This window comes from Stylophora pistillata, chromosome 9, assembly GCF_964205215.1.
Source record: "Stylophora pistillata chromosome 9, jaStyPist1.2, whole genome shotgun sequence".
In the NCBI taxonomy this organism is placed as follows: Eukaryota; Metazoa; Cnidaria; class Anthozoa; order Scleractinia; family Pocilloporidae; genus Stylophora; species Stylophora pistillata.
Window position 1 is genome coordinate 14,083,958 of NC_142527.1, and position 13,743 is coordinate 14,097,700.

General features: G+C 38.8%; 2 protein-coding genes and 1 long non-coding RNA gene across 4 annotated transcripts in view; 2 read left to right on the forward strand and 1 right to left on the reverse strand.

Annotated features, from left to right (window-relative positions):
• The window catches only part of LOC148723466 (uncharacterized), a 5,566-nt gene extending 3,330 nt beyond the window's left edge, over positions 1 to 2,236 (reverse strand). Inside the window, exons 1-2 of the long non-coding RNA XR_015991455.1 lie at positions 1,906 to 2,236; positions 1,365 to 1,488 (exon numbers count right to left, since the gene is read on the reverse strand). This is a non-coding gene — a long non-coding RNA (uncharacterized LOC148723466). The remainder of the gene's footprint in view (positions 1 to 1,364; positions 1,489 to 1,905) is intronic.
• LOC111334884 (U8 snoRNA-decapping enzyme) overlaps positions 1 to 6,885 on the forward strand; it is an 8,623-nt gene extending 1,738 nt beyond the window's left edge. Inside the window, exons 2-3 of the mRNA XM_022940701.2 lie at positions 2,231 to 2,521; positions 5,908 to 6,885. Of these exons, the coding sequence (XP_022796436.1) occupies positions 2,231 to 2,521; positions 5,908 to 6,111 (495 nt within the window). The 3' untranslated portion in view covers positions 6,112 to 6,885. The remainder of the gene's footprint in view (positions 1 to 2,230; positions 2,522 to 5,907) is intronic.
• Positions 6,886 to 6,995: 110 nt separating this feature from the next.
• Positions 6,996 to 13,743, forward strand: part of LOC111319880 (protein Wnt-16) — a 15,367-nt gene continuing 8,619 nt past the window's right edge. The window contains exons 1-3 of one of the 2 annotated variants that reach the window (XM_088732442.1): positions 6,996 to 10,195; positions 10,325 to 10,563; positions 10,645 to 10,955. In XM_088732442.1, the coding sequence (XP_088588568.1) occupies positions 10,119 to 10,195; positions 10,325 to 10,563; positions 10,645 to 10,955 (627 nt within the window). In that variant the 5' untranslated portion in view covers positions 6,996 to 10,118. Of the gene's footprint in view, positions 10,200 to 10,324; positions 10,564 to 10,644; positions 10,956 to 13,743 lie in introns of both variants that reach the window. The other variant, XM_088732443.1, reaches the window with a different exon arrangement.

Below are 13,743 nucleotides of genomic sequence, written 5' to 3' on the forward strand. Positions count from 1 at the left end.
TAAATGAACGAAAGTAGCTTTGATTATTTCATTGTAAATAATACCAAAGTTATAAACTTCCTGGGCCCAGTGGATCAAGGGCTGATTAGTGCTAGCCCAAAGTTAAATTTTAATCCAATTTCTTTAATTCCTTTGTTCAAAAACCTGTTTGGAATAATTTTCTCTATTCTCTTAAGAGCATCCAATCACAACATTGTAGACAAAAAAAATTATGCTAGATTCTCTTTTAATGCTTTCAGATCCAAAATCAAATTTCACACCAATCCTAGGTTATCTCGACCCAACTTTGAAAAACCTGGCCCTGAGTTACATTTTGGGAAAAACTGTTACATCACAAATGGTTGTCTGATGATGTGTCAACCCATGTAATAACAAATTTGCTAATTTAAAAATTCCTTTTGAACCAATTTTCCATGGGCAACCAAAGGGATTTGAGAGAGAGGAAATTATCTTTAAACTGACTGATATTTTGAATGCTTTTGATAAGGTATTGTAGGATGGTTCAGCTATTTCAGTTCTGGTTTGTCCAAGCAAATTTCTGCCTTTATCTTTGGGATTATTCACACACACACTTTAAGGTCCAACAACTTTCAGTAGTACTTTGTATTGTGTGTTATCAAGCTCAAGAACTTGCAGACCTAAAATGATTTGTGTTTGAAGATTTCTACTAATAGGTATAAACAGAAATTAAAATGGTGAAATCTCACCATGTTGAGCTCACTAACTTTCCTAACATAATTTTATCAATTGGTGTAAATTCTAGCCTTTAAACAATTATTATGGAACACCAGGTTGTGTCTGTTGCTTTTACAACACTATATACTTTATAAAAGCTGTTTTTTTGTGGTGGAGTACTTACTGATGCCACCACAAGCAAATCTTTTTGCCTCTTACACATTTATGTATTTTTTTGTAAGAGCTGCTTTGTTTATTGATACAATTTACTATTAGTCAAATGGAGGGCTATTTTTTGCTATTCAATGACTCTGAGGTGAATAGTTCTTGGCTAGTTACTTCTTAGGGCCTGTTTACATGGAGGTGGGGGACCCCAAGTAGGTGGGGTAATCCACTTAGCAGCCATGGTAGAAAAATAAAAGGTGTTTACAGACAATCTTGCAAACCCTGGGTGCTGGGGTGAAGTTTCTCGAGGTTGTTGTTGCACTTGCGATTAGAGAGTTTAAGTATAGGCATCCCAAGCTTGCGTCTTGACAGAGATGACAGATTAATTTGGACACATTTGAATTTATTGATGAAAATGTTGTGTGTTGTGTTACATGATGCTAGGTTATGTGAGGAACCTGTTAATTCATTAACTTGGTGTAGTATGAGACAATATAGTGTGGTTGATTTACGTTGCTACATACGGTATTCTGAAATGTGAATTTTTCACACTCCTTGTGTGTCCATAGCAGTTTCTGGTGATCTCTGGTTTGATCCTTGCTGTCTTGCGTTTGCTTTGCCATCACTGTTATTCCTATCACACTCTGTCTTATGAGACAAAATTTATTTTTCCCTAAGATTTTTGCCAATAGTTCAATAACACATGAATGCAGTGTTGAGTTCATTGTAAAAATGTGAGTAAATTGCTTCCAAGAGGTGCCATGGCTAAGGGGATGTAAAAGTTGGTGTTTTAACATTTAGTTGTGTTTGAGATGGCCATGAAATGTAGAAAGTTTAACAACACATTTCCCTTTTGAGCTTTTTGCCATTAACATGACCTTGGCAATGCAGGTTACCCACCTTGTGACATTTACATGGCAAATTGTCACCCTAGCTGACATGATTACCCTACCTGGCAGACCGTGCAACCCACCAAGGCCGGTCACCCCACTATCATGATCAAGATAAAATAAGAAATCATATGGACAGGCAGGTTGCCCCACCTAGGCAGGTTATGTCACCTACCTCAGGTCCCTCATTTTCATGTTAATGGACCCTCAGTTAGCCAATCAGCACTACAAAAAAAAAAAAAAAAACTGTTCACTTGTGAGGTGTGTATAAATAAAAAAAAATTTAAAAATACATTAAAAAAAATAAAATGATAAGTGACATCATGAGAATAGACTTAGCTTGCAATTGCTGATTTTGACAAAGAAGGGTGCATTGTGACACCTGCTCCCATCAACAAAGCACTACTGAGTGGGTGCAAGATAGAGAAAAATTCTGGTGTGAGAGCTGAGTTAGTTTTCAGTCAGAACTAAAAAGTCGCGTGATTTCTACAAATTTTCAGATGCAGCTTCGTTTTGATGGCCGAATGGGATTTCCTGGAGGATTTGTGGATGATTCTGAAGATCTCGAGACTGCTATTAACAGAGAGGTTGTCGAAGAGCTTGGAGAAACAACAAATCCTGTTAGCATTACCAAAGAAAACTATGTGATCTCTCATTTGTATGAGGAGTATGTATCCGAGCTGGACATCGCAAAGAAGCTTTGTCTCCACTTCTTTGCCAAAAAAGTTCCCTTAGAACAATTCTTTGAACTTGAAACAAGGAGACATGGGGGACCTAATTTAGGTTATGAGGTTAGTTACTGATTGTTTTTCATCTCTGCCTTATAGACACAGCAGTTGGTACTGAAACATTTCTTAAGTCTAAAAGTATTTTCTTTTTTGTGAAAACGTATTACCGTATTTTATCGGCTACAAGCCGAGCCCTGCTATAAGCCGAGACCCTAACTTTTAACTCTTAAACTTAATACGATGTCTTCAAACATAAACACAAAAGATTCAGCTATAAGCCGAGACCCAGTTCTTAGAACGTATAAGAGCTCATGAAAAATTTTAATCACATTTAGCTTTTAAAATCTGTTAAAATGAAATGAATGAACGGGTTAGTTATCCAACGGCACGGGCAATTCGCTTGAAAAGCAAGGTGTCATGAATATTTAACGAAAGCTAGGCTTACCTCTCGGGAAACAACTGTATCAATATTGTTACCTACTCAATACAATGGCTAAGGATAACAACAAATCACAGTTAGTACTAAGCTGAATTTAATGTGATCCGATCAAATGAATAAAATTGAATTCACGGCTTGATCATATGGACATTCCGAGTTCAGAGACCTGTCTTTAACAATCCTGTGTCGATAGTCGTTCATTGTCAATCCGTTATCATGCCAAAAGCCCGTCGTACATAATACAATCTAGCGTTCAGACTTAAAATAGTCGCCGAAGCAGAAGCCGTCGAGAACAACTCTGAGATCGCGAGGGAATACGGCATCAGTGAGTCAATATGGTTTGTCGCTGGAGAAAAGACCAAGAAAACCTCTTCAACGGCGAAATAAAACTGTCCGCAAAACGTAAAACAATGGGCTGTTTTACACCAAAGTATCCCGAGATGGATCAAAGACTGCTGGAATGGTTTTCCGAGCAGAGAAGTCAAGGTGAGAATCATGTGACAAGTTTGTTTACACAGCCGTGGGAACAGAACGTTCTCATTGGTCAGTTTTTGATAGTTGTCAAAACATCAGTATCATTGCTTATCTGTTCTATCTTTCCTTCGTTTTAAGAATTACTGTCGGTGGACCGATGTCGCGTTTGAAGGCGAAAGAATTCTGCGATGATCCCGCATTCAAAGCATCTGTAGGCTGGTACATAAACTGGAAGTGGCGCCATTCCATCACTCTCCGAACGAAGACCACCCTCGCCCAGCGAGGGTGGTCTTCGTTCTCCAAACGATCTCGAAGAGCAAACAGTAAAATTCCACCGTTTCGTGGAAGCTTTTTTTGATACGGAAAGCGAAGATGAGCCATAAGCTTGACATCCTCGAACGCGCAGTTCACGACAGAAAACAAACGGCTCCTTTAGGAGCCAGCACATATTTAAGAATCATTCCACGAGCGCGCGTTGGATATGAGTTGGCTATAATCATCTCATATCCAACAAGAGCGAGTGGAATAATTGTTTTATTAAAAACGTTAAATTAAGTTATTAAATTTTATTAAATTTTTAGCTCCCTTTTAATTTTAAGCTGACACGTACGCTTGCCATATTTGTAGATTAAGAGTATATTGGCTGATATACCATAATGGCTAAGCCAATAAAAAGTCTTAAATTGCATTATCCAATGATCTAGTTTTTAATAATAAAAGTTAATTACCAGTAACTTGCTTTTTTGTCCATGTGTTATGCTCGGCTTGTATCACAGGTAGCCCAAGCTCTGTCACAGGCTCTTTCACAGTGAATAATTAAAGAGTTTGTATAGTGGTTTTGTTGGACTTGCTTTTGAGCTCCGTAAATGTAAAGTTGTGTGAAGTAATCAAAGAAATAAAGTCTTACCTTCATAGAGAGTAGTCTGTGTTGTTCTCCTCGCGATTTGAGGCCGTTTTGATGTGTTTTAGCCCTAAATTACCGTGCATAAAATACGGGTTAGGGCGTCAAGCTAAAACACATCAAAACGGCCTCAAATCGCGAGGGGAACAACACAGACTACTCTCTATGCAAGTCCAACTAAACCACTATACGAACTCTTTAATTATTCACTGTGAAAGAGCCTGTGACGGAGCTTGGGTCACCTGTGCTTGTATGCGAATATATTCGTATTTATCTTAGTTTTATTAAGTCCATAATTTTTGTTCAGGTTAAACTCTCGGCTATAAGCCGAAACCCCCTCTACAAGTCAGATTTTAATTTAAGTTAGGCTAAACATGTGTAAAAATCGCTTGGCTTATAGCCGATAAAATACGGTACTTGTTTAGTACTCAACTCCAGTCATCCATTGCAAAATATTTATGGTTTTCATTTGAGGTATCCTAGTAATAATTTCCATCTTTTGACTGCTTTAAACAAATGGCTTCATAATCGATCTGCTCACAACTGAGATCTGATGTAGTAATTCTTCTTGCCGCTCTCTTGTTATCAAGATAACGCTCTTCGGGGGATAGTTTTGTCTGTTCTTGTCACATTCAGAGGATTTTCGGTATGAGATGCAAGGAGAGGTTCAGTTTTAATCACTTCTGGGGAAAAAAGGTGAACTGAGTGGAAGAAGTGACAAGAAATTTATCTCACGATTTTTTAGTAAATCGTTCGAGCACGACGAGCTTTCTAATCCCCAATGTTTTTATTTTAGTTTCGTAGCTGATAGAAATTTCCCCGTGTTTCCCTCTCGACGGAATGCTTAAGTGAGAAACATAACATTGCGTACTGGCTGTCATGTTTTACTCTGGATCAAAGATTGAGAGTCAGTCTTGGAACAGAGGGGTCGTGACCTATTAGAGGACAAAAGACTTGAATTTGTCTGAACGTTTCTTACCGTAAGATCATAAATCTAAAATATTTTCCGGCATAATTACACGGTCAGAGAAGTGAAACGCAAGGAAATGCGTACATCCCGCAGTATTTCTGTCTGTCACTGTACGACCTAAGTCGTGATTTAAAAATTATCAGTGATTTTTTTAAGTAAGCACATTTTCATTCGTCTCTTATTTTATGATCGGCGAAGGTTTTATCTGAACAGCATTTACACTATAAATGCAACAACAAGAACAACAAGTTTATTTGTTAAGGCAGGTTACTAAAATAGGCAAGACCATAAGTCCTGATGTGGACCTGCACACTAAATTAACATTATAATCACAATTGCACAATTTAAAATCTATAAAGTGATTCACAAGTTTACTCCTCCAGATAGGATGTTATACCTGAAAAATACGCACATAAGGAAAAACCTGTACAATTAGCTTGTACCTGCGGTCCATCGCGTTCATTTTCCCAAGTCTGGTTCCTCAGGAATGACTTACATATCGAGGCAATTTTCATTCTTATTTACAATTTTCACGAAAGTGTTGGGTTTGACTTTGAAATAAGACCAAATAACTCGTTGAGTATATTATGGAGACCTTGTAATTGAGTACGTTCTTTATTAGTATTGCACTGTGAATTTAAACCTTACTCATGCCTTGTTGGTAGGTCCTTGGGCTTGTTCGCTGTCCGGTGTACATCTTGAGAGACAAACGAGGCGGGCTTCCGTCATTTTTAAGACATGACTTTGTAGGAAATTCTCGACAACAGCTGCTAATCGGCTTGGAACACGAAGGGATATTAACTCCAGAGGAGATCAAGGAAGTCGTGCAACTCTCTCGATCAATTCCAGCGTCGGCGGCTAAATTGTGACAGTAACAGTGTTTGATATTGCCGGGGAAGTTGAGGTATGTGGAACTAATTTCAGTTGATAATGGCAATTAACAATGCCAATTGCTTTTCTGGGGAGGAGTGAACGTGCAGTCAGTTTTGGGCTTGATGCGTGGATGATGTTGATGAAGGCTGGAGGTTCCCTTAAAACCTTGGAGAAGTGGCTGTTTATTCTGGTCCATTCTTGGGTGTGCAAGCTTAATAAACGATATTCCTTTGTCACCATGGAAAAGATCTAAATGTAATCGCAAAGCATGACTTTTTTCACGAGCGAACAGCGTTCTACAGGAGAACTATGGCCATTTTGCTCACACGATTTCACTCTCGGTGAACACTAATATTATTATGAATATTATTATTTATTGTTGTGATTAGTATTTTTTTTTATTGTTACTACTGTTGTATAAGCGAGTTTATATTCTAAACGCAGATTATTATTGTAAAGCTTTTTTAAAATTTCCCCCTGGCAAGTTTTTTTTTCATGTTTTTTTTTTCTAGTAGCAAATTCGAAAGCAACTGATTTCTGGAACTCAGTGGCTGGTCCATTGGGCGATGAAGGTTTTGTAGATTTATTCGTTAATCCAAAGATAACAATTACGTGCATTATTGTAAACGGCAATAAACGATATTAAGTGTGAAAAATGTCTGGGAATCTTTTTAAGCGTTTTCTCTTATGCTTGTTTGTTCAGCTTGTTTTTGTAACTCCCCAACCTTCATAAAAAGTCCTGTTATTTAATTAAATAACTCGCAATTTAGTCGCTTATTTGGCGATTGATTTAACCACTGAACTGTGCGATCATCATCATTATTTCTTAGTGGTACCGGATCTAAATTTAGATAGTTTTAATTATCGCGTCCTCGTAGAGTTGCAAAATTCGCGTAAGACTTTTGCTAAAAATAGTAAATTTCATGCGTTCCATTCTAATTACTTGTGGTTGTCTGTGACTGTTTGATAACTTCCCTACTTTTAGCCTACTCGTTACTGAGCGTATTTTTCTCTCAAATAGTAATAGAGTAAACAAGCGTTGTGGGATTATGAAGTTCCAGTTTAAAACCCCTCGAGCTATGGGACAGACCCGCGCGCGTGTTGCTCGCGTTGTCCGTGTTATTACAGAAAAAAGAAACTTTTTTTTCTGTAATAACATAGACAATCGTTGGTGACCTGAAGTTCAGGTCACCAACGATTGTCTATTAGAGGCTGGACTTTCAAGGCTGAGTGCTTTTGTTGCCAGTGTGGTAAAGTGAAAATGCACTGCATCATTGAATGATAGATTAGGCGTGGAATGAGCTGAAGAATTAATAGTTTAAAAATAGTCTCAGAAGTGAAATAGAACTTAGCTGGTCGGAAAGGTTTCTCGCTGCGTGGGTTAGGTGATTCTTGGCTCTCAGCCGTGAATGTACAGCAGGTAAACCACATGTTAAGTGTTTACCTCTTCAGGGCAATGTTTTGTCTTGTGCGTGACTCGAGTACACATTCCCTAGAGGGGCTTGCCTTTCCTTCAGCTCTCTCTTTGTATGAGGAAGTTCTCTTCTTTTTTTCTTTACCACTGACTGAGCTTTGTCTTTTTTTGACTTGTTTAAAACCTCGAGTGCTTAAAGAAAGAGGAAAGATCGAATTCCTTGTGGGCAGGAGGGCGAGACGCGTAATTATCTGAATCGAACCGCACGTCTTCAGATTTCGCGCCCAGATGTTGTGCCACTGATCCACAGAGAAACCTTAAGGTTAGCCAGGCCATCGCTAAGATTACAAAGTTCATGTGTGACACGAGTCTTGTACACTGTTAGGATCAGTAATGTGTCGGAGGCGCCGTGTTCGTAAATAGAATAAGAGAGGTGGTTCAGCCGGAATAGCTATCTTTTTCTATTTACTCCTCGTCCTCTGAGTTGATTTTTAATTTCTAAAGAATAGTGCGCTTCGAAACCGACGAATAGCAGAGTAATCTTTTTACATTTACTCTATATACTGAACTCAACCTGCGAAAAAACAGACCGTATATTGCCATTAACGACCACGGCCCCGCTCCACAAACTAGGTTCCATCTTGGCCTTGTTAACCATGTTGAGTTGACGCGACCATGATATTATCAACTGAGAACAAGAAACTATCACTGAATTGATACTGTTCTAAATTGACACCTGAAAGTATTCTTATATTTTATTTGCTATGTCGGGTTTTGCCGACCACGGATCCAGCCTGATGTGGTAACTGAGCGACAACAGTATGGATGGAGAACATGGCGTGCGGTATTCAAGTGGGCGTGAGGCGACAATTAACTCAGTTCTTGCGTTTGAATACCAAGGGTCAAGAGCTTTTTTGCTGGAAATCGCGAGGAGCATGCTAACACCTTAAAAAAAAAAACAAAAAACAAAAAACAAACAAAGCAGGAAACAAACCTCCTCTTCGTTTTCTCGAAAGAAGTTGACGAGGTACCCTTTGTGGAGTGTGATAAATTACATCCGCGACAGTCAAAAAAGCGGAAAATTCTACCCTTCCTGTGAAATTAATCAACACTCCTGCCTTTTTCCCCACGGTGCTTTTACTAGTTCATTTATCGGTGGACTTCAACCCTTTGCGAATCAAACGTTTCACTGAAGCGCAATTCTTGAAACAACTCCATTGTCGTTCGGCTAGACTTCCCATACGGAAATTAATTTTTGACGCATGTTATTGTGATGGTTTTAATTGTCGTTATCTCTTTAGCGATCTTATTTTGTGCTTTCTTTTGTAGTGCCTTGTTGAAAGGAAACCCTTTTATTCAATTATCTCTTTATCTTGGTGTAAACCCAAGTGCGATGATTACAAATACTCTTGGATCAGTAGGCACGCACGAAACCTGCGCAATGAGATTATGCTTAAATCAGCGGTTTAACAGCCCCAGCGACTTAGACAAATTTATATCAAGATAGATTATTTTAAGCTTGCCTCGCGTTAAACCGATTACACACTCTATAAACACTCCGTTGGAACAAAATTTGTGCCTGTGTTATGAATCCCATGTTCCGTTTTTGCTATCGATACCGGAAAAGGCGACCTCATTCTTCCGGCCACCTCTTTGAACAATTAAACGTGCCTGAAACAACGTCAAAATGCAGAACGAAGAAATACTAATGGCCGGAGCTTATGAAAAAGGTTACCTTGCCGTCTGTGTACTTTAAATTTAATTGTGAAAAAGAAACGCCGTCTTATTGTAATCAATCGGCGTTTTTATAAGCTTGCTTTGTGAAAGGAAAAAATAACGCGTAACGTTTGAGAACTGCGTGTGAAAAACGATTGGAATCTGCTCTGTCTGACGTGATTTTCGTTGTGCGCGCTTCGTGCCGCAAAAAGTCGAACAGTTTGTAAAGATCCATTTTGATGTCAGTTCAAACCAACGTAGTGGGTGGATATTGTACCGCTTATATTATCTCTGTTGCTGATTTTGGGAAGATACGAGTTGAAGTGACTTGAGGCTCTGTTATGGTCACTCCGATTGATCAATTGAGTTGTAATTAGCTACTTTACCTCCGCCCACCCTCTGCGATCAACAAACAATCATTGTCAAGCGATAAACACTTTAAGCGGAAATTTAGCTATTAGAGGTATTAATCGGGTTACGTTTTTCAGCCAAAATGCCCGGCCGTTGATGTGACAATTCTTTATTGGGACATGGCGGGGCGAAAAAATGGTGGGAATTTTTGAAAACCAAACAGTGTTGTTAAATTGTTTCCATTTGGTAGGCTGAATGACCAGTCATCGACACATGCCCTTCCACTTTTCCATACGTCACCAATAACCGATTGATGTCATTTTCGGCAACCAATCAGGATTGTTGTTGTTCATTAGCGATGACAGCTGAAATGAAATTGGGTAGCCGTGAACTTCAGTAATATAAAAGCAAAGGACCAACCGACCTCTAACTGCATCACGTGTGGAATTCTATTTACGTTTTCATCAGTTTTTTTTTTTATTAGAAGGATCAGAGGGCCTCATAAGAGAAACTCCTAAAAGTATGAAGAAGAAAGAATCCATCGTATTTGTCTTGTTAATGTTGGTTCTTTTCCAAGACAGGTCCAGTGCCAGTTGGATGTTAGTATGTTTTTATCTCGTACATTTCCATTCATTAAAATCAAAAACAGAAGCTTTTCCAATTTGATGGACAAATACTTGAGCGGTGGCGGTGAAGCTGATGATAAAGTTTCTTGACTTGTTTTAAAGGTGGATGGGAATTTCGGCGTTGGGCACCCGAAGCAGTGGAAATCTGACGACTTGTTATGGAGTTCCTGGCTTGTCCTCTCAGCAGATGACTGTCTGTAAGTCCAAACCGGACCTTATTCCAACCCTAAGACGAGGAGCAAAGCTTGGAATTGGCGAGTGTCAAAACCAGTTTGCTAAAGAACGATGGAATTGCTCCACCACAAATACCTCGTCAGTATTCGGTGGAATTATTAACATAGGTGAGTGCAACTCTCTGCAGTTCAACTTTTCTCACTGTACGTCAGTGATGTTACTACAAGTTTCCCTTTTCTCCGTGACAGGAAGTCGCGAGGCTGCGTTCATTTACGCGATAACTTCAGCTGGTGTGGTACATGCGGCTAGCAGGTCATGCAGTCTTGGGAACCTCAGTGAATGTGCTTGTGAAACTCGCAGGAAAAGGAAGCAGCCCTCCAGAGGATGGGAGTGGGGAGGCTGTAACGATGACGTGAAGTTTGGTATCTGGTTGTCAGAGACATTTGTGGATGCACCTGAACGGAACGAGCGAAGTGTCACAAGCTCTGATAAGAAGGCACGTTTACGGAAGAAGGCAAGACATGCCATGAACCTTCATAACAATCAAGTTGGCAGACTGGTGAGTCATTAGCACACTGATTTCCAAGCTTTAAGTTTGTTAATGGAGTTATCAGCCTCCTAATGAAGTTGACAATCTGCGATCGACACTTAAGATTAAAGGCTATGCGCACCTTCGAATAATTTGAATCAAAGAAAACAAAGTGTTATCTTGTGTGAATGTTAATCCGAAAATTTGCGAGAAAATCTGAAAACGTAAGATGGTTGGGTTTAAATGTCATTTAAGCGATTTAAAATGTTGCGTTCGAGCAGCTCTTAGGTTTAGTATATATATTTTTGGAGTATTTACGTAAGTTCGAAAACGCAACTAGTCACGAATGGAAATATTCATCAAAATGGCAGGTTTTCAAGGAATTTCATGGATATTCCGATAGAGAGAGAAAAAAAATCGAAGGTAGAAGGTTTATTTGTTTAAGTATAGAATCACAAGTGTATTAACAGCGCCAATAGTCTTCTTGGCCAATTTTCAATTGCTCTTAATTGCCTAAAATGGCTCCCTTTCACAACAAATTTATGAAATTTTCTTTTTACACCGACGAATTAGAATTGCATAATTACAAATTGCTATTTGATTGTTTGAAAGAAGGAACTGGGCCGCTTGCATAAAAAAAATCTCGTGGGAAAATTGTGATTGCTTTGTTCGAGATCGATGTAATGTTAACATATGGTGTTCAGTTCCAAATAAAAACAGTCTGATGTAAAATTTGATACCAAAAAGACACAAGGTTCAATCTTCATCGATCAACAGAACAAAACAGTTTACTTGTAAATAGCATTTATTTTGGGAGAGGACTTGCTGGTAATTTTATCAGTTATCTTCTTAATTTCACGAGCATGTGGAAGGTAATTTGATTGTCATTTTTATTGAGTCATTTATTGACTAAATACGTTCGCATTGGGCCTTTTAATTTTGAGTACGCACAAGGTAAACAGTTTAAAAGACCTTGGATGGCAGCTTACTTAACGGCACCCGGGATGCTTTTCATTTCAGAACTCGAGAATTCATATCAGGCGCTGTCATTACGGCCAAAAATGGTAAGTCCAAATGTGATTTGGACTTACCATTTACGTGTACTCTGTTTTTTCATGCTATGTCCAAGCTAGACACATTGAGCCAATAAACTATCAAGTTTCCACATAATTTTTAGCTTGGTAAAATTCTTGGGAAAGTTTCGTTACAACAGGGTCTTGGATTTTAAGGATAAGAATAGAGTTATTTGCGGCTTTTCAAATTAAAGGTGGTTTGTCAGTAGGCGATCTACAATTCCAGACATTTCACAAGTTTTTTTGCTCGTTTCCTCCCAATTTTCACCACACGCAAAACTGGCTGTTAAAGACATTAGACAATCTGAGAGGAAAAAGTCATGTAAACGATTTTGCAAGGGGTTTTAAAGTTCAATTTCTTATGCGGATATTGCAACAGTGGTACCTCACATCTTGTTTCTCATGTACTGTTGGCCTACAGAAAGTGATTCTGATGTCTTCCTTGACTTATTCCGCTGGAATTTGGAATTTGGAATTTCTCTTTGACTTGATAGTGTTTGGGTGATTGAGTGGCTACTTCTAAATCTCTCCAAATCTGGAGTGGTACCTCCCTCGACAAGCTATTTATCATGTGTTCCCTTCAGATTCCTCTTAACAGCAGAACAACACGCTCCAACGCAATGGATTTTGCATGTGTTCAGCAATTATCGCTCGCACGTTCTTATTTTATAGCTTACAACACTGGAACAACCTAAACATAACGCTCACAGTGTTTAAGTTTGTATTTATCAGCGGGCCATAGGTAAAAGCCCAGCAAGACTCAAGACCATTTGGAAAAATGAATTTGGTTTTATTATTGTTCTTATTACGTTGACCTCCAGCTAAAGAAAACAAAAGGATCAAAGCCTACTCTGAACTCAATTTGATTATAACATCTTTTCCCTCTGTCCATACTTTAACGGGAGACGAAATAATTGGAGATCCTTTAATACTATAAATATCGAACTCGTGAGTGTAGATGACGATAAATGTGTAGGAGTTTTTCTTTGGCATAGGAAAGATCCTTTTAAAGCAAGTTTTCGCATTCCTGAAGCTAAAAGTTCTGTAGTCTGGATTCGTGAAAACTAAACGATCATGGATGAGATTTTCGTGTCTTAGAGCAAATGAAAGTTCGGTTCATGTCAGTTAGGAACAAAATGTTATGTTTTGATTATGTCGAAAATGTCCGGTAACAAGGGAAGAAGAAATTGCGTGTTTTCTCAGGTTATTCATTTTTAGATTGGCTTAGTTCCGTTGAAAGCGCATTATCCACCGGTTTTTTTTTACTTTACGAAATTCACCTCATCTCAGTTGTGGTTGCGGTTTCCGTCATCGATAAACACATGAAGTCGGGATTAATGTGGAGTATTTATTTATGTTTGGAATTTGATTGGTGTTTACATTATCGAAAAAGCGTGTGCATCAAGTGCTGTTCTTCTGTCGGCCATCAGGCCGTTTGTCGTCTCGCAAAATAATGAGTTTTCAGCATCAGCAACTGTCATTTCATCAAAGGAATTTTTGATTCTCTGAAAATCCAGCAAATAATGCGTTGTTTGCTATTCTAACATGAGTTGTAACTGCTCACGTAGTAAGATGATGCGACCGGCGCATTGTGCTGTCAAATTACTCTGTAGTGTGTACACAGACAAGATTTTAACTTCACTTATGTTAATTGGCGGCATCAAGAATGCCCAAGCTTGCCGATGTCGGATGTTGAACAGTGTTTGATTTGTAGCCGCACTCAAAAGAGATCACGTACGTACTCA